The sequence below is a fragment of the Centruroides sculpturatus genome, unplaced genomic scaffold (genome assembly GCF_000671375.1).
Source record: "Centruroides sculpturatus isolate CEXI.00-Female unplaced genomic scaffold, Cexi_2.0 scaffold1766, whole genome shotgun sequence".
Taxonomy (NCBI): Eukaryota; Metazoa; Arthropoda; class Arachnida; order Scorpiones; family Buthidae; genus Centruroides; species Centruroides sculpturatus.
Genome location: NW_019386087.1, coordinates 58,504 through 81,136, shown reverse-complemented (window position 1 = coordinate 81,136; position 22,633 = coordinate 58,504). Strand labels below are relative to the sequence as shown.

The 22,633-nt window shown below is 28.7% G+C and overlaps 1 protein-coding gene across 1 annotated transcript in view; it reads right to left on the bottom strand.

The window, feature by feature from the left end:
* LOC111613510 (GRB2-associated-binding protein 1-like) overlaps nt 1-13,415 on the bottom strand; it is a 45,099-nt gene extending 31,684 nt beyond the window's left edge. Inside the window, exon 1 of the mRNA XM_023354858.1 lies at nt 13,142-13,415. Within this exon, the coding sequence (XP_023210626.1) occupies nt 13,142-13,204 (63 nt within the window). The 5' untranslated portion in view covers nt 13,205-13,415. The remainder of the gene's footprint in view (nt 1-13,141) is intronic.
* Between the last annotated feature and the right edge of the window lie 9,218 nt (nt 13,416-22,633).

Below are 22,633 nucleotides of genomic sequence, written 5' to 3'. Positions count from 1 at the left end.
TTTAATCTAAAAAATATTTTTATCTTGTTTGAAACAAATTGAATTTGTACACATAAAGGAAGCAAATTTCTACATAAATTTAAAGTTATCAGAACAGTCCATCATATTTTATGATTATTATTAAATTTTAACTAGAAGATCGTGTTTTCTGTGTGTATGTAGGCATGAATATTTCCTTGGTCAGCAGTAATACATTATAATAACTCTGGCTTTCATGAATTTATGTTAATTCTTTCATGAATAAAAAAAAAGTGATAGTTATCACATTGTAAATATTTATGCATTACAAACTTAAAACAGGTTGAAACAAAATTCTCAGACACTCATAAAATTAAAGAATACGTTATGACATAACATTTATTTAATATTTAATAACATTAAATTCTAACAAGAAATATGTGCACATCATAATTAATATGGTGAAAATAATTGAAAGATTATCCAAATTTTAATTAATCTCTTAATATTTTGACAGTAGGATGGCTGCTGTGGTCAAGGTATAAGCTATCTCTCTATACTTGCTTACTCCATATTTGCAAAACCAAGATTTTTTGCAACATTCTTAGATAATCATAGGCAAAACAACACTAATCTATCTTAATGTTAATAAAAAAACATTGAATTCTTTTAGTCATCTATCAAAACCTGTTTGTAGTGCTTGACTGATTCATTACATCGGTCACAACAATGATGAATATTTTATTTATTTATTTAAACCAGTGTTTCTCAACCTCTAATGAATCGTCGCCCCCTTCAAGAAAACCGTTACGAGTATTGCCCCCTTCACTTCAAAATTCCAATGCCAAGGGCCAAGCCTAATGCCAAATTCATACTGCATTGAATAGACTAGTGACTAGTATAATGTTATTTGTTTAAGTATTGTACGATATAACGAATAAAATATCTAATTATTCTTAATATTATGTTTTACTATATCACCCAGAAAATTGTTTTTCGCCCCCAAAATATAAATTGTTACTAATCACCCCCTCAACATGGAAAAACGCCCACATGGGGTCGATATTGCCCCCGTTGGAAACACTGATTTAAACTATCAAAGCATATTTCTCAAGTCTTTAGTAAACACATTCAACACTGAAGTATTTCTTGCAACAGAGCAGTCATTAACAAATACAGCCAAATCACTAATTGTGTCATTGCAAAGCCCATTCATTGCTAGTCAACTTTTCGTTTCAGCACCCTTACATGTTAAGATAACAGAAAACGAAGTTAAAAACAAAGACACAAATCACGTGCTTCACTAAATTAACACATTATATTAAAAATATAAATCAAACGCAAAGATATAAAAGATATAGAAAATGAAAGAATATGCATGTTAAATTGAAAAATTACTAACTATTAGAAAGATGAATTGACAAACTGATATTGTTAAACAGAAAATTAAAACTGTAGATATGATTCTACACCAGTAGTTCATTTATTTTAACTATAAAACCATTTTCACTTTGATAAAAAATTTACAAAGAATTAAATGCATAATATGATTCTCTCACCACTAGATTCAACCAATCTTATTTTCTACAGATGTCAGCCTTGCAGTTCATTTACAGGTCACCTTTCTATGAATGTTAATAATTTTCAAAATTTTACTTAAATATGTTTTTCATGTATGTTTTAAATTATTAGTTAGAACTCAAATGCTAATTCTATTGCAGAATCTAAATTTTATTGGTGGAACCCCAGGGTTCATGAAACACAAAACTACTCTTAGACACAAATATTTAAAAAGTTTAATACATGTATAAAACTACAATATACAAAAAAAATCTATAATCAATATAATAATGTTATTTTAAAACAAACGAAATAATTAACACAATGTCAAACATGATATGTGTAAAGATACTGGTGAAAAAATTTATTTATTAAACTTTTAAAACACATATTAGAATAAAATATTATTCAATATATATTTAATTTTAATGTAAAATACATTTTGGTATGTTCAGTATATTCATTCTTGTACTTGATTTTTATTTTTATTTTCTGGTGTTGGATGAATAAATCCAAATATGCTTAAGATAATATAGAAGTTAAAATATTTATTATGAGTACTTTTTTTTATAAATTTCTTTCTTTCTACAGATGAAAATTTACATTTGTAACCCATAATAAAATAAATGATCAACAATTATCATTCTTATATACTAGGGATGGCCAACGCGTAGACCGTGGTCGACCGCAAAGGTTTTGAAAGTAGCCTGCGAAGCTAAAGTTGAACAATTTGCTTTCACTTAAATTAATGTTTAAAAATCTTAATTCGATAATTTATTCTTACAATAATAAACTGTCTGTGCAACGTACCCATACTGTTTGTACTTATCCCAATGAACAATACAAATGAATGTTAACACATGCATATATAAAAATCCTAAAATTGTTTGCCCATATTCATAGTCGCCCGCAGACTATATTTTACCAAAAAAGTAGTCTTAAGGGATAAAAGTTTGGCCACACCTGTTATATACCATTCTAAAATACTTTTGAGAATTAATTAAGAACATAAACATTTCAGGTATGAAACAAATGTAGAAATTATCACTGGGGCAATATAATACTTTTCCCTTGATAGAAAATGTAGTGTTTATAAAATCAAATAACTTTTTTCATTATTATCTTTATTTCATAATAAAAAGTGTATTATTAATTTGTAAAAAAAAATATATAAATTAGCATTTGTTATTGTTGCTGTATTGTAATATATTTTAAATGACCACTTCATAATACATTACACATTAATTTATAAATTTAAATTTTACTTTAACTACCTATCTATATCTATATTAAACTATATCAAAACAGCATATCAAAATTCTGATAATCATAAAAACAAAATTGCTTTAATGGTTATAAAATTAAACAAAAAAATAGAGTCCAAACGCTTCAGGAATGCTCACATAATGATGTTTGTTATGTAACTGAATCTAAATTTTGGTTTCCTTGACAACAGAAGAAAATTAAATTATGAACTAATATAATAATCCATATTAGATATTATAGGATAAACTGAACATTCTATACAACAACATATAAATAAATAAAAATCCAAATAATAGAGCTAAAGAATGAATCAAAACAGTGTAATTTTTTTATAGTAAATGTATTTTAAATTCCATTTAATAATTAATAAGAATATAAGTTAAAGAAATAAATTATTATGGATAATAAAAATTACTTGAGTTTGAAAATCAAAAATGATTTCCAATGCTGCATGAGAAGCAACTTCAGTTGCATAAATAAAAAAACAGAGAAATAATAGTCTTTTTAAAATGACACAATAGATTACATTGAATAAAAATAGTACAAAAAGTTTCTATTCAACCTATTGTATCAATATAATAGAATTTTTATTTTTAAGTTTATATATTGGCAGAAATAAAAGTTGATCCTCAAACAGGATTTAAAATATTTAAATTTTGAAATGAATTTTTTTTATATAATTCTGTTCTTAATGAATTATTTAAAGCTGAAGATAAAACAAAAATTACATATAAATAGTAAAATATAGGACACTGTCTTGAACTCGTTAAAAATATCAAGATTTTCAAGTACTGAAAACACTCTCTTCAGTGTTACCTGTGTTTAATAACAAAAAAAAATGTTCATGCAAACTCTTGAAATTTACAGAAATGTCTTTGTCAGACAATGTAAATGTAAGCATTTCTTTTCATTATTAAATATAAGTAATGCTGAAAAGACAGCAATTTTCAGTATTATTTACTTGATGAACATACCAGCATTGTGAAAAATTTTTTATAGTAAGATTTTTTTTATGAGAGCAAACTAATAGATTGATGAAAAAATATTCCACTAGTACAGATAAAATATAAAATAATGTGCTTTAAATAGAGTTCAAATAGATCAAAAAGTTAAGTATAAGTACTTTTGATGAGCAGTCCTCTTCAGATACTTCATTAAATCACTATGGTAAATGCAAAACAAATTCAAAATATAAATTTTTACACAATGTCTTTTCAAAATTAAGGGATAATAGGATTAGGATAAATAAACTTTTTAGTCAACATTTTTTTTTAGATATGAGCCATTTTCAAACTAAAGTTAGTGTCCAAGTTTTCATAATTTATGATTATCTAGATAAAGCTTCTAACTTCTGCTATTAATATATATTTCAATAAAAACTAAATTGTTTTATTTGTGTTGAATGATTTACTAGTAAAAAGCAGAGCCATCAAGTAGGAGGGGAACTGGAGATTTTTTCCCTGAGCCTGGAGAAAACTAGGGCCTGTAGTGATTCCTATCCCTACTAACTAATGTTATTTTTACCAGAAAAAATAAAATCTATTAGGACTGCTTTTGATCAATAAATAAATAAACATTGCACATTTCATTTGTTAAAAAAATTCATAAAAGACATATGCTAAAGGACAGAGGAAGACCATTCTACACCAGTCCCATACAAGCTCTTAATAGCCCTTGTAAAAAAGCAAACTATCAGTTTATAGAAGAAAATCAATCAGTATATTTATAAAATGCTTTTCTGAATATTCCATAGTCTATAAGTCACTTACAAATATAAAAGTATAAAGTTTATCAGATGTTTAATTGTTTCCATATGAATTTGACACTGCTGTATTAAAATATTAACAATTTAATTTAAATTATATTTTAATTATTAACAGAGATAAATACAAACGTAATTTAATTATTCCATTTACTAAGTAGTTTTAATTATTTATTATTAGAAATGGAATGCACATTATAGGCTCATAAGATATAGTCATCATGAGACAGTTTATTTCATGCACGAAAGAATTATTTGCATATAAAATTTGCAATCAGAATTGATTGATATTATAGTAGAAATGCACTTCGTAGTCTGGAACCAACCACTTTATCAGGAATTCAGAAAATGATTAAATTCCCTTTAATTTGCAAGGCAATATAATTTACTATTTTGCAAAGTCCAAAATAAAAAAGTCACAGTGAAGATATCTTTTAATCTATCAAAAATTTTTTAATGCATATTTTACTGCATTACTTTTTATCATCATAACATTTTATATGTTTAAAGAATATAGTTATTTTATAAATTAAACTCCTATTAATATGTTTAAACACTTAATTCATTATTATAAAAAATACACATTTTTTAATTTTTCTAGTGTAATAAGTTGTTATGGAAGAGTAAATAAATTATATTAGTCTTAAAATCATTACAGTTCATTTTTTAAACATTTCTTTCATTCATTATTAATGCTCTTATATAGAATTTGAATTTACTGATATATGGTATTTAGAATATGTAAGTTTGCAAATTAAGATAAAAATATAATTTTTAATTACAGAAAACAAATTTAATTCAGCTTTCCAAAGCATTTTTTTCCAGTTAACAATGTGAAATATATTAATGAAAATTAAGATGATATACAAGGATTCATCAAATGAAACCCGTTTGAGTAAATTTATTAACAGAAATGAAATAGTATATCCGTTAATAAGTCATAATTCAAGAAAGAAATACATGACAAAGCCAGAATGCACTTTTGTTCATTAAAAAAAATCAATGTGGGTATTTAGACACACATCCCACTGCTTGGAGAGACGACAGATATTCTCTGCAAAGAACTGTTGGTTGGTCCTTGAACTATTGGGTGACTGCTTCCTTGACTTCCACATCAGAGTTAAAGTATTGTCCCTTAAGAGGTTTTTAAAGATCCAAACAAATGAAAGTCACATGGTGACAGACTGGGGCTATAGGAAGGGTGGTGCAGAACATCCCAACGTTGCCATTAAGCATTGTTATGTAACAAAATTGCATCACACGATAACATGCCTGGTCTTCTTTATGCAGTTTATCCAATGCTGCATTGTAGCGGTTGGCAGTGATGCTCATGTGAGGGTCTTTAAAATCCACCAGCAAAGGCCTCACAATGTCTAAAAATGCAGTCATCATAACTTTACAGGTGGAGGCCTGCGACTTGAATTTTTTGTGTGTTAGTCAACCGGAGTGTTTCCATTTCATGCTTGCTCATCTACTGGTTGGCTCAAAGTGATGGCACCATGTTTTGATCTTGCACAGATTCTGAATAACTCTGGCCATGTTTTCATTATTCAAAACCAAAAACCAAATGTGCAAGATGACTGAACTTTTCCCCACTTGTTCATTGGTGTAGGGTTATCACACCACATGTGGTGTCATTCTCCTCCCCTTGTGATGGACTTTGAATGGCACAAACAGCTTTCATTTGATCAATCCTTACTTTCATTGTTTCAATGCAGCATACCAGTAAATCAATAACAGAGATACTTGATATCTTGATGTAAACAAATCAAACATTAAAACAAAATAAATAATGTAATTCTTCAATTGATATCTATTTCTAGTAATTCATATAATTGTTTCCATATGTCTAAGATCCAAGGCATAATTGAAATAACAAATATTCTACAGAAAAAGAAATAGCTAAATATTTTTAGGAAAGAATATAGATTTTTACATAAACTACATTTTTTACAAAAAACATTAAGGAATGTGTATGCATTATAAAATAAAATGAGTTTACAAAAATTACTCAAATTCTTAACACGTCCAATATATCTTCAATATTTTTAGAGAAACAATATAAAATATTTGGTACACAGCAAAAATATAAAGATGAATCATCCTACTATACAATTTTATCTTTTTCTTCTAAAAACACAAGTCAAGCTATAATTTGGATATAGAATACAAATCAGCATATTGCTTAATTGCTAATATATATATATATTAGCAATTAAGAAAAAATAATTCATGTTTCATTACATTCTCATTCCATTCAGTATAAATAATGTTTTATCATGGTTAATCTATCATATTTACTTAAATACAACTAATAAAAACCAAGGACAAATGAATCAATATGGAATGCAATTATACACAATGATAATTGTATGTGATGAACAAAAACATTCATTTTAAAACTGATTTATTTTGAAAATAATTAATATCAAAACTGTTTAATATGTATCATAACCATGACTTTTCTGTGATATTCTAATAATTTTTTGAATGCTGTTTGTTTACTAGAGTTATGCTTCAAAATCATAACTTGACCGACAATAAGACACGCTTCTTTTCTTATTATAGAATATGTCAGTCTGAAATGATTGATGAATGTATTGAGAGAATTTCTTCTAAAACATAAATGATATCAGATTATTTCATAAATAATGCCATTTTTTGTATTGAAAATTTCATGTTGTAAACCAGACATGGGCAAACTGCAATCCTCCTTAACTTTTTCTCTGATGTTTTGTTACATTTAATAAATTGCAAAAAAAATGTGAATGAGAATATAGTATACTTCTATTAGATTATAATTATTATAAAAACACCAAACTGTTTTTTTTTCTATTTTTCTTTTTTTGTCTGTCAACACAGAGAATACCATTCCTGTATCTACCATGTTTCCCCGAAAATAAGACAGTGTCTTATATTAATTTTTGCTCTGAAAGATGCAATAGGTCTTATTTTCAGGGGATGTCTTATTTTTTCCAGGAAGACGAATTCACATTTATTATTGAACAAAAAAGTTCCCAAGTTGAACTTAGATGAGAGTGACGTATATCCAATCGTGTCAAACTAAACTTAAATAAAACAGGAGCGAATTTACGAAGTTCTCGTGCTGGAGTGGACTTCCCACTCTCTCTTCAACTTAACCTTTTTATAGCATTGACATTGGGCTCGGCGACCAATTAGTGCTTATTGAACCATAGCACTATGCAAATGTGATGTGGCGTGATTCCCGGCCGATCAATTAGCCATCACCAGCCGTAACATTATGCAAATCTGTGATACCCAAGCCATAGTTTTATGCAAATCATGCAGTGTGGCGTGATTGTATGCTGACCAATCAGTGACTGTACTTTCAAAAAGCCGACAGATGGTTGAATGTAGCCACATTCAACCATCTGTCGATGACCGTTACGATTAAAAAAACTTTGCTAGGTCTTACTTTCGGGGGGGGATGCCTTATATTTAGCAATTTAGCAAAACCTATGCTAGGTCTTATTTTCAGAGGATGTCTTATTTTCGGGGAAACATGGTAGCATCTTCTGATCTTAAGTCAAAGAAAAGCAAACTATTGAATGGTCAGACTTAATAGTAATGTTATCTGATATAATTAAAGTTCACATTTTCATCATCAGTATTATACATAACTGATTTTTGAAGCTAAGCACAAACTAGTCAGATACAATATCAAACTAAGTTCATAAGATTATCATAGGTTTGACCATTGACCAATGCAATCTCCAATTTAATGTCACTCTATGTCATACCATTTAATTGAAAGTAGACGGATCTGAGAAATTCAAAGGAACTAACATGTTGGATTTTTTGTGCAATGGTTATGAGACTTTCATGCACAGTGAAATACAGTATTTGCACTACTTATTTTGCTGCAAGCTGCAGTTTCAAGTGGAAAAGTTTTTGAGTGTTTATCAATTATTTTATTAAATTATTAAAACTGCAAAACATGTATGAAATATCTTTAGCATTACACATTTCCTTGTCCATTATATATTACTTGTATTAATTAAATAAATGCTTATTAATTAATTTTTTGCTAATAAAAAAAACTTGAAAGAAGTGGTAGCAAGAAACTATAACATATCATAATTGCTAATTTTTATCATGTTATAAAGAAACTCCTCTCAGCAATAGTTCATGGGACAGTAGAGGAAATATTTATTGCTTCTTTAGAACTATGTCATGAGTGATATTACAATCCATCCCATTACAAGATTGTCAAAGGAAAGTAGTAACATGATTACAGAAAGCTCATCTGAAATCAAGTCAAAAGTAATGGTATCAAGTAGTTCGTACTGGGCTTAATATATATATATATATATATATATATATATATATATATAACTGTTCAGGTTCAGCAAAAACACTTACCATCATAACATTTCTACTGTTTTTGTTTGCTGACAAAAATATTTAGAAATATAAAATAAGATAAAAGTCCACTGGTTGCCTGTGATTTCAGTTTATGCTTGAGATTATGAATTGCTACAATGGATTATGACTGACTAAATATACTAAGGAATATTTAAAATCATTGCACAGTTATTAAATGACTTAAATCACATATATTATATACTCAGTATATAATACATAATTCATTTTTCTAAATTCAAATAATTAATAAAAATATAAACACATTTGATTTTCAAATTTTTAATTTAATTATTAGAATCTATAGAGATATGATCAAGTATTCTAATTTATTTCATTCATTATTTTAATAATTTTTTGTCAGAATATTAGTGATAAAATTCAAAAATTCTAGAAATATTTATTATTTATTTAAGCCAGTTTATGATATGTCTTAAAAATAATATTTCTTTCAAACTACTAAAATGTTTCCATTAAAAATAATAGTAATTGGTGATAATGCAATTTTATCTTTTATCTAAAAATAATAATTGAATGAATGTTTCCTTTAATTTATATTATAAATCTTAAAATTTAGCATTTTCATTATGCATGTACATTTTTCTATTCAGGTAAAAAATTAATATCTGAAACGATTAATCTGCCAATAGGTATGTGGAAAAATCACACAAGTGGGAATATTGGATCTGTGAGAGAGAAATTACGAGTAAATCAATGATTAAAGAAAATTATTGTTCATGTGTAATAAGTTTTATTGTTATCTGTTTGAACACAGTTTATAGATAATAAATTAACCAAAATTATGCAGAAAGATCTTATTTATCATCATTTTTTAACAAATTTTTAGATAATCTCTCCTTTTAAGAGAGATGCAAAAGAATTGTTTTAATCAAAGCAATTATTACAGACTATATTGCAATGTTTTAAGCATACATAATTTTTTGTAAAAATATTTAGATGCATTATCCTTATACTCTATGCTAGAAGGTTTTCAAACTTTTCCTTTTAAGTACCTGTTCCTGAAAACAGAAAGTCTGGCATACTATTAACTGCATGACACCCATCCGTCCAATAAAACAATAACGACATGTGGATGTAATGTTTCAGCAAACATGCAAGCAACATGCACATAAGTTACAAATAAGACATTTCAGCTGAAACATAACTTCTCTGCTAGGCAATTTTAGTGGAAAACATATGCCTGTTTTTTCTAATTAAAGTCTGTATCCTTGGTGAAAGGGTGCTCACAGACACAATTAAATCTGGTTCAAGATGAAGACAGCTTCTAGGTTTAGTCTTCATATTAGGCATGGTGGAAAATGCTTTCTCACACAAGTATGATGATACAAATGGAAGAAGAGGTGTAATTGCTTGAAACTGAAGGATACTTTTTTAGCTTCACTCCAAGATTGTATTAGTGATTTTTTTGGAGAAGTTCATTCATATGATGATCCAATGCCATGTCTGTCAGCGTTTTTTGATGCTGGACGGAAAGTTTGAATTGCACCATGCTGTCCATCACAAATGACAACATAACCCAGCAACTCCTGACGTCACTTCCCTTACATAAGAACAAGAAATACAACAAAAACTCAGAGTGCAGCCTCTGCAAATATTCCACCATAACAGCTTGTATTTCTTGTCTATAACTGGCAGTGATTGAGTTCATTTCAAGAAATTCAGACAAAATATGAAACGTGTCTAGATTTGCACATGTAACACGATTCCAAAAACAGTTTCTTATGAAATTTTTCTTCCATTGTAAAAACATTGTGTCCATATCCTTTCAGAGACACATTCAGTTCATTTAGTTTCTTGATATGTCCACAAGGTATGCAAGGTGGGAAACCCAAGACATGTTTTCGAACTTTTCTGCAAGTGGTGTCTTATCTGTGAGAAAAAGACACACTTCATCTCAAAAGTTCAAAAAGCCTTGTCAAGACATTTCCTCTCAACAACCAATTTCGTGAATTTAAATTGTCTTCTAAGTGCTTCTTGACTTCTGATAAATGTCGGATTATAAGAACATAACAAATTTGTTTATTTGTCTATAAACCACTTTTAGTAGTTACCAAAAATATGCCACAAGTTGTTCACTTGGAGCTGAATTTTAAATGCAGAAGGAAGCAACCTACCTGGTTCTCTGAACTAAATAAAACCACAAAAATATACTTTGTGTCATGATAACATAGTAAGCAAGTGTCCAGTGAGAATTTTCCAATTTATATACAAAGAATTTATCAGAATCTATTAATATATATTAAAAAGAATTGCAAAATATTTTTTATTAGTTAACAGTAAAAATAGTCAAAAATATAGACAAAAAATTTAGTAGCTCAAAAAAAAAAAAAAAAAAAAAAAAAAAAAANGAGAAACGAACAGACTGCCTCTTATTGGACAACCAGATCTCGTTGATGTAAGTGGCAGTGGCATTCTCGCACTTGAGTTGACACCATCAACTCCAACTTTTACTGTTTTCTCATGCAAAAATGAATGAGTGAGGCAACTCACAGCATATGACTTTGACTTTAGTTATGACTTTGCCAGATTGAGCCAAAGCCTTGCATACCACCTGTCATTTATCAACATACCAGCATTGGTACACTTGTACACTTACCACAGTTTGAAAAACACTGCTCTATACAACTTGCAATGAAATACTAATATCATTGGGTATGTTGGGTGTCAGACCCAAATGCAATTTTGAGCTTTAAAAAATAAAAGAAAACTCAAGAAAATTAATACAGAATGCTTAATCTATTACTTTAAGGTAGACAAGCAGGCAGAGCTCTAAATATAATTGATTAATTTAAAAATTAAAAACACAAAAAGTGTCGCGTCTCAAACACCCGACATTGCTACTGGCTTAAAGAACTATCATACATTCTGTGAATTATTTTTGTTATTCTATACCAGGGGTCGGCAACCTGCGGCTCTTTGGATGTGAAGCTGTGGCTCTTTAGTTCCATACGCAAATATTATTTATTTTATTAAAAAAAAAAACATTTAAAAATCGTTCTGAATCGATTAACGAGGATTAGGCACTGATTCTATCTCTCAGCCACTTGTACTCGCTTTTCACCGCACCCCTCCCCGTGACACACGTCGTCAGTCCGTCGGAAGCTCTCGAATGACGCCGTTGTCAGATGTTTCTATTATCTAATTTGTTGTGAAAAACACTACTTATATATGAATAAATAGATATTTCTTCTTATAAATAAATAGATTAGTTTTTTTTATCAAAAAACTTTATTTATGCGAGTACTATTTATTGTTGGCAAGAAAAAATTTTCTGGCTCTTTAAAAACTTCGAAATTTTGTAAATTGTAATTTTGGCTCTTCCGACTCAAAAGGTTGCCGACCCCTGTTCTATACTAATACTTAATTATGAATTTAAAATATTCATTAAATATTACTCTCCAGAAAAACTTTCACAATGCACTAAAAACTATATACAACTTTATTATATAAAAATCCATAAGCACTATAACAGAATCTAGATTAGTCAGAAAGTCCTAAGCACAGGACTGTTTTGAATTCCATTTAGAAAATATCAGAACAAGCTAACCGGACAGCAAGTCTAATATGCCGTGACCTCCTCAAGTCCACCTTACCGATAAAAATTTGCTTTAGGGCATTACGAAAGAGAAAAATTTTCCAACTCCTCTTTACAAACAGTTGAAGATCCAACAATTTTTATTGCAAACTGTTTTAGTGGCTTCCAGCAAGAAACACAAAAGATAGAAAAAATTAAAATTCGTGCAGAAAATGGAGAGAAGCACACACAAATTATCTGTATGCATCACTTGGATGTGTGTTCTTGTATTATACCTTATTTTTTTACATGTATGCATAAAGATCTTGTAACAATGTAAAAAACAAAATTAAATCTTGTTTATGTTTATATTAAGCACCAAGTTTGACCTTAGATTAATCAGGAACACGTGTCAACCCGCTCGCCGTCTTAAAACTCGATTGTTACGATTTTCAAACATTCATACACATCAAACAATTAAAACCTCGTGTAAAAAGTATAACAATTAATATTACGTAAGATTTATTTCGACCAATCATAATGGCCCATTTCACAATCAAAAATACTCTATTACATCGAATCTAAGCCAATTAGACGACGTGTAACACAATAAATAAGTGCAAAATAACTTTATAATATTTAAAAAACCGATAAATTATATGAAAAAAATAACTTACAGCTTTTAGAATTCGTTTCTCCGGAGGCGATTTGACAAGCCACCCGTCGTGGACGATCTCCATTACATGTAAAAATCAGGCTTTCTATGCTTTGTCACCTCATAGAAATCGTTCAGATAAATAAAATCATCATCAATAATTGTTTATCTAACAATTTGGTTAATTAATATTAAACCAAACTTCAACTTCGTCATCAGACGAACCGTTCCGAAATTCCATAAACACTTCCGACAGCGACACACAACAACAAGAAATACTTTTATCGTTTGGTGCAGGATGTCGTTACATTCTAAAATGACGATATGATATAAAAGGAACGTATAAACCGATTTAAATTTTTAACGATAAATCGTAATAATGATATTTATGATTAAAAAAAATTACGATTTAATTTAAAAATTTAAAATTTTATTTTTTTTATTATTTTCTTACGAGTTTTATGTAATATTTTCGTTTTCGTTCGTATCACGTTATAGTGATTGTCAAATATGTCGATTCCCAGAAAACATGAGACATTTTTTAATCAGAATTTAACATAAATTATTTTTATATTTGGATTTTTAAAAAAAATAAATAATAATTATATAAATGTAGAATAAATAAAAAGTATATTTCGAAAAAAATAAATTTATTGAATTTAATTTTCGTTGATTTCGTATTATTAGCAACTTGTAAAAAAATTTTTTTTATTTACAAAAATAACTCGTGTGTCTTAAACAACTAAAATTTCCTTTCAATTTAAATTCCAATTATTATTAAAGATAAAATTATTGATTTTATATTATGAATATTTATAATATAAATATTCTCAATGCCGTAATTCCGGAATTTTAGTTATCTTTGTTCTTACTAGAGGTCACTAAAATTCGATATAAACATTTTTATTATTATATTAATTTATTTATTTTATAAAATGAACTCTAAATGAAAATTAATTATCGATTTAATTATCTATTATAAATTTATATTAAGTAAAAATGTTAAAATATTTTTTTTTTAGCATTATTAACAGAGATGGAAAATCCAGTTCCCCTTCTGGAACTGGAACTGAGTGCGGAACTAGTTTAATTAATGAACCAGATCAGTGATTGAAAATTTTTTTACTTTGCCAAAATCGCCAAATCGATAATGCAAAATTATTTCTAACTGCCAACCAAAACTTTTGGAAGAATAATACTATTTGGTTTCGTTTTATTGAAATAACATTTACAAATACAATACAGTCCCTGTAATCCGACATATGTCTCACCGGCGGGTGTTGGATTACTGGATTTTTGTATGTATGTAGTAAAATAACGCACTTGGTGCACGGATTAGTTTATCTTATTAAATACGATTGTGATTATTTTGCCAACCGCACATTCAAAAAAAATTAACGATTGACAGTAACACAAAAATTTCATGTACAGTACACAGACCTGTCGGATTACAGCATGTTCCGTTCTGGTGGCGATTGATTATAAAGACTCTAACGTAATAAAAATTCCATATACTGTATATATAAACTTTATAAAACCGATAAATTTCATACAAAACATGAAAAAATGTACAAAAAGTATTTATTTTTAATGTGAGCCCTACTTGCATTTGGCACGCGAATTCCTCGGAACTGCTATATTCTTTCGGAATTCCTTAAATTGTTGGACTAGACGTTTCCTCGCAGCCTAAAAACTTGTGGAACATTTCCATTTAGTTTAAATTCAAATCCAAATAAACAGTTCATTGTGAAAATTTTGCACGTAGGTTTATGTATTACGGGAATTGAAGCTATTAAATCTTGGGGGTTAATTGTCGACGGGGTGGGAGATAATGGGAGTCGTGTGTAACTCCATTAAGGTCGGATTAATAACGATTTTACTAATTATTACCATTTACAATTTTTTTATAAAACCCATCCCTATCCTCAAAATTAAGTTTTCTTTATCATTTTATAATAAATAAAAATATAAAATTATCTAAATAAAATATCATAACAGATGGCACCACATATAATTTTAACTTTTTTGTTAGAAAAGTTAAGCAACTAGTTGCTGGAATTTTAAAAATAATGATCACAAAATCTTTCAAGAAACAAACTCATATGTTCAATTTTTTTTTTCATTTTTCCTCTATTTNGATTTTACTCATTATTACCATTTACAATTTTTTTATAAAACCCATCCCTACCCTCAAAATTAAGCTTTTTGCCATTTTATAATACTGTACTGTAGTTAGAAATATAAAAAGTTTATAAAATAAAATATCATAACAGATGGCGCCACCAAAATTTTAAATGTTGCCGGAAAAGTTAAGCAACTAGTTGCTGGAATTTTAAAAATAATGATCACAAAATCTTTCAAGAAACAAACTCATATGTTCAATTTTTTTTTTCATTTTTCCTCTATTTTGACTCCATTTTTATTGTGTTTCATAATAACATTTTTTTAAAAAATGCATGATTTTTTAAGCGAATACACAACCATTAAAAAATTCATATAAATAATGTATGAATTATTGATTTATCGATTATTGATTTATCGATAAATTAAACGTAAAATAAAACCTTTATAGTTTGCATATTGTTATCTAGCAATTCAATCAATGAATCTAGTTAATTTTATAATCATTTAATTAAGAAACATGAGCTCGAATGTACAAGTTTGTTTGAGCTGTTTTCTTAGCCCTTGTTGGAGAACGGCACTCGTTTTTGGTTTGAATCCAGTTAAAATTTGCAAATGTCAAAGCAGAATATTCAAAAATAAGAAATTAATGAATATATGTATTCAGTTAATCGAATTATTTTTATGGGAATTCACGATTCTTCTCCTATGGCAGATGATNATAGTTTTATATAGTATTTATATAGTAAAGATATTTATATAGGTAAAGATAGGTAAAGATTATAGGTAATATTTATATAGGTAAAGAATATTTATATAGGTAAAGATAGGTAAAAATATAGGTAAAGATTAACATTTTTACAAGCCACTGGCCGGGTCCACAATGGGACAGCCGGGTGGTGAGAGACAAGGCCCGACATATCCGAACGGACCACCCCCCGAAAAATTCCTGGGGAATATTCGACCCGTCCGGATTCGAGTTCGGGACCGCAGAGCAGTAGGCTACAACCTTGACCGCTACCTTAATGTTGTACTAGAAATGCACATGTTGAAGTACTTACGAATAGAAAAACAGTTAATCTACAGATAATAATGCAAATTTCGTAACAAACTTTTATTAGAGTAATCATTTATGGACACATAATTTACAGATAAATTAAATAAAACAATAATTTTATAATCTGTGAAACTGAGTTGCATTATACTTAAAGCCAGTTCAATAAGTCCTGTTAATAAAAAATACGTACTAGTGGACGAAATTAGATTATAACGAGATAGTTACGGCTAATAGATATATTATATCTAAATTAATAGATATTATATGTTTTTTATCAAAACGAGAATTGGCATTTAGAGGGCATAAGGAATCTATTGAACCTAATAACAGAGGTAATTATATTGAACTTGTTTATTTATTAAGTACGTCAGATAATCTATTAAAAATACATTTAGAGAAGTCTACGGTTTTTACTAGCTTATCGAACAAACGAATACGAATGGACCTTAGAGTGCCTAGACTAGGGGTGAGGAACCTATGGCACGCGTGCCCAAAGTGGCATGTAAGTAGAAATCATCTGGCACGTAATGTATCATACGATTTCTGTCTTTTTCAATCAACTTTTCGGTTTATCACCTGATCATCCTTTTTTCAATCAGCGTATTCATTTAATTTCTTTAAATATCGTTATTCGAAGTCTGAAACTTTGGCACGCATAAACATCTTTAAAGCTAAGTATGTTTACAATATGGCACGAGAACACAAAACGGTTTGCCATCCCTGGCCTAGACCATCACTGACGCGCAATTAACTGATTGCCCCTGGAAGTCGGCTTCTTACAGAAACACAGCTTTCCTATCGTCAAATGTCACGGCACGCCACTGCTATAAAATGATTAATTAAGGAGAGTTCTCGTGACTAACTGAAATAAAAATGTATGGCTTTTAAAAGAATTTAGAAAATGTTAATAATATTAACAAGAAACCACTGCAGGAATCCTTGATTTGTCAATAAATTACTAGTTACATAAAATCATTATCTCTCAAATTTGGAGAATGGATTATTGTAATAAAAATAATTGATCAATTATATTATTATCTTTCATTTCAATTAATCGATTGATCAATTACTTTTATTACAATAATCCATTCTCCAAATTTGAGAAATAATGATATTATGTAACTAGCATCTCTTAGTTACAATTTCTTTATTCATAGACTGGTACAACAGAAACATGGAATCGAATTTACAAGAGGAAATTTGTCTGAGCTGTTTCCTTAGTCCTTATTGGAGAATGGCACTCGTCTTTGGTTTGAATCCAGTTGAAATTTGCAAATGCCAAAGCAGAATATTCAAAAATAAGAAATTAATGAATATATGTATTCAGTTAATCGAATTATTTTTATGGGAATTCACGATTCTTCTCCTATGGCAGATGATTCCACGGATAAATGAATACGCAATGTGCGCGAGATGGTATAATATATTCAAAATTGATCTGACGTTGTTTAAAATAACATTTTTTGTTTTATTTCTATTTTATTCAACTGGATTTACATTCATCAGAAACACAAAATTCGATTTGAGAAAGAAATTGAGAAATCCATACTTTTACACGAAGATGATTTACGAAAATAATGACTTAATCAGAAATGTCACACTACTCGTTTGTTTAATTATATTGGTATGTATTGTCTTATGTCAAATTTTATTCTTGCTGTTTTCGTTTCCGGCTTTACAAAGAAAGCAGAAATTTATTGGGGAAGCTGTTCTGTGCAGCATTCAACAATGCATCGGATCGTCTCTTCTCATAGGTGGAATCGGATTTTTCTTATTTCTGGGAGCATTATTAATGTTTATCTCTCATAAAGAATTCGAGCAACTCTCTACTGAACTTTCTGCAATAAAGAGAAACGACACTCGTTTACTAAGAAAAATAAATACGTTAATGCTGCATCATGAACAACTTTGGATTTTCGTGGATCAGCTGAATATCAAATTCAATTTTATTTTTGGTATAACCTATTTCTTTATCCTTTGGGGAACAAGTATTTCTTATTACATGCTTTTGTTTGTAGAAATAAATGAATTTGTAAAATACTTGTCACTAGCATTAACGATACTAAGCACATTTATTTGCATTATATGCGGCTGTCTGCTATGCTCTTTGGCATTCGTGGTAATTATATCGTATTTGTACTTANGACGACGTGTAACACAATAAATAAGTGCAAAATAACTTTATAATATTTAAAAAACCGATAAATTATATGAAAAAAATAACTTACAGCTTTTAGAATTCGTTTCTCCGGAGGCGATTTGACAAGCCACCCGTCGTGGACGATCTCCATTACATGTAAAAATCAGGCTTTCTATGCTTTGTCACCTCATAGAAATCGTTCAGATAAATAAAATCATCATCAATAATTGTTTATCTAACAATTTGGTTAATTAATATTAAACCAAACTTCAACTTCGTCATCAGACGAACCGTTCCGAAATTCCATAAACACTTCCGACAGCGACACACAACAACAAGAAATACTTTTATCGTTTGGTGCAGGATGTCGTTACATTCTAAAATGACGATATGATATAAAAGGAACGTATAAACCGATTTAAATTTTTAACGATAAATCGTAATAATGATATTTATGATTAAAAAAAATTACGATTTAATTTAAAAATTTAAAATTTTATTTTTTTTATTATTTTCTTACGAGTTTTATGTAATATTTTCGTTTTCGTTCGTATCACGTTATAGTGATTGTCAAATATGTCGATTCCCAGAAAACATGAGACATTTTTTAATCAGAATTTAACATAAATTATTTTTATATTTGGATTTTTAAAAAAAATAAATAATAATTATATAAATGTAGAATAAATAAAAAGTATATTTCGAAAAAAATAAATTTATTGAATTTAATTTTCGTTGATTTCGTATTATTAGCAACTTGTAAAAAAATTTTTTTTATTTACAAAAATAACTCGTGTGTCTTAAACAACTAAAATTTCCTTTCAATTTAAATTCCAATTATTATTAAAGATAAAATTATTGATTTTATATTATGAATATTTATAATATAAATATTCTCAATGCCGTAATTCCGGAATTTTAGTTATCTTTGTTCTTACTAGAGGTCACTAAAATTCGATATAAACATTTTTATTATTATATTAATTTATTTATTTTATAAAATGAACTCTAAATGAAAATTAATTATCGATTTAATTATCTATTATAAATTTATATTAAGTAAAAATGTTAAAATATTTTTTTTTTAGCATTATTAACAGAGATGGAAAATCCAGTTCCCCTTCTGGAACTGGAACTGAGTGCGGAACTAGTTTAATTAATGAACCAGATCAGTGATTGAAAATTTTTTTACTTTGCCAAAATCGCCAAATCGATAATGCAAAATTATTTCTAACTGCCAACCAAAACTTTTGGAAGAATAATACTATTTGGTTTCGTTTTATTGAAATAACATTTACAAATACAATACAGTCCCTGTAATCCGACATATGTCTCACCGGCGGGTGTTGGATTACTGGATTTTTGTATGTATGTAGTAAAATAACGCACTTGGTGCACGGATTAGTTTATCTTATTAAATACGATTGTGATTATTTTGCCAACCGCACATTCAAAAAAAATTAACGATTGACAGTAACACAAAAATTTCATGTACAGTACACAGACCTGTCGGATTACAGCATGTTCCGTTCTGGTGGCGATTGATTATAAAGACTCTAACGTAATAAAAATTCCATATACTGTATATATAAACTTTATAAAACCGATAAATTTCATACAAAACATGAAAAAATGTACAAAAAGTATTTATTTTTAATGTGAGCCCTACTTGCATTTGGCACGCGAATTCCTCGGAACTGCTATATTCTTTCGGAATTCCTTAAATTGTTGGACTAGACGTTTCCTCGCAGCCTAAAAACTTGTGGAACATTTCCATTTAGTTTAAATTCAAATCCAAATAAACAGTTCATTGTGAAAATTTTGCACGTAGGTTTATGTATTACGGGAATTGAAGCTATTAAATCTTGGGGGTTAATTGTCGATGGGGTGGGAGATAATGGGAGTCGTGTGTAACTCCATTAAGGTCGGATTAATAACGATTTTACTAATTATTACCATTTACAATTTTTTTATAAAACCCATCCCTATCCTCAAAATTAAGTTTTCTTTATCATTTTATAATAAATAAAAATATAAAATTATCTAAATAAAATATCATAACAGATGGCACCACATATAATTTTAACTTTTTTGTTAGAAAAGTTAAGCAACTAGTTGCTGGAATTTTAAAAATAATGATCACAAAATCTTTCAAGAAACAAACTCATATGTTCAATTTTTTTTTTCATTTTTCCTCTATTTTGACTCCATTTTTATTGTGTTTCATAATAACATTTTTTTAAAAAATGCATGATTTTTTAAGCGAATACACAACCATTAAAAAATTCATATAAATAATGTATGAATTATTGATTTATCGATTATTGATTTATCGATAAATTAAACGTAAAATAAAACCTTTATAGTTTGCATATTGTTATCTAGCAATTCAATCAATGAATCTAGTTAATTTTATAATCATTTAATTAAGAAACATGAGCTCGAATGTACAAGTTTGTTTGAGCTGTTTTCTTAGCCCTTGTTGGAGAACGGCACTCGTTTTTGGTTTGAATCCAGTTAAAATTTGCAAATGTCAAAGCAGAATATTCAAAAATAAGAAATTAATGAATATATGTATTCAGTTAATCGAATTATTTTTATGGGAATTCACGATTCTTCTCCTATGGCAGATGATTCCATGGATAAATGAATACGCAATGTGCGTGAGATGGTATAATATATTCAAAATTGATCTGGCGTTGTTTAAAATAATATTTTTTGTTCTATTTCTATTTTATTCAATTGGATTTACATTCTTCAAAAAAACAAAATTCGATTTGAGAAAGAAATTAAGAAATCCATACTTTTACAAGAAGATGATCTACGAAAAGAATGGCTTAATTAGAAATGTCACTCTACTCAATTATTTAATTATGTTGATATGCATTGTCGTATGTCAAATTTTCTTCTTCCAGTTTGCGTATCCGGCTTTACAAAGAAAACAGAAATTTATTGGGGAAGCTGTTCTGTGCAGCATTCAACAATGTATCGGATCGTCTCTTCTCATAGGTGGAATCGGATTTCTCTTACTTCTGGGAGCATTATTAATGTTTATCTCTCATAAAGAATTCGAGCAACTCTCTACTGAACTTTCTGCAATAAAGAGAAACGACACTCGTTTACTAAGAAAAATAAATACGTTAATGCTGCATCATGAACAACTTTGGATTTTCGTGGATCAGCTGAATATCAAATTTAATTTTATTTTTGGAGTAATCTATTTCGCAATTCTTTGGGGAACAAGTATTTCTTACTACATACTTTTGTTTGTAGAAATAAATGAATTTGTAAAATACTTGTCACTAGCATTAACGATACTAAGCACATTTATTTGCATTATATGCGGCTGTCTGCTATGCTCTTTGGCATTCGTGGTAATTATATCGTATTTGTACTTACTTTTTACTTCGTACTCTCTTACTATTCTTCTCATTTCAGATGCAGAATACATTTCAAGACATCAGACAATTTTCTGGATGCACCATTGGACAGAAACAAAAATTAAAGGTATGTAACTTCCATAATCAATCTTAAAAATTTTTATTCACATTTGTTCTCATCCAATTTGTGAGCATCTTAAAACGATCTTTTAAGCATGCCTCTCGTAAATTCGTTCACGCCCACGGTAGAGTGGCCGAATGGTAAGAAACAAATCCGTTATAACCGATTAACCCATCCATTAAATTTTCGAACCGAGGTACACTCGACCTCGAAGAGCACTCGGGTTCGAGTCTGTCTTGTCTTAGAAAGGCTCTATCTCTGACAATCCACGACAAGCCTGAACAAAAATACTTTCATAGTGTCCTCCGAGCGGAAAATCAAAAAATAGGAAAATTCATTTAATTTTAATTCTCATCTTTGCAGATTCTTAGTTTTATGAAAAGATTCGGAAAAGTAAGTTTAAGTCTTTCGATAGGAGGATTCTTGATCATCGATAAGAAGATCCCTTTTAAGGTTTGGTTATTTATGTTGTTATGTGAAGATAATTTGCTTAATCATAAATATGTAATAATTTAACTAAATTCTTCATTTCAGATGGCAAGTACATTACATTCCATTTTTTCCGGTTTCTTAAAACTGAAAAACGCTTCAAATCGAAACCAGAAATGTCATCGAATTTACGATGAAAATTCCACACAATTCATTTAAAACGTTTTCTATGTGAAATTGCTGCAAAATGACTTCAAACATTCTTT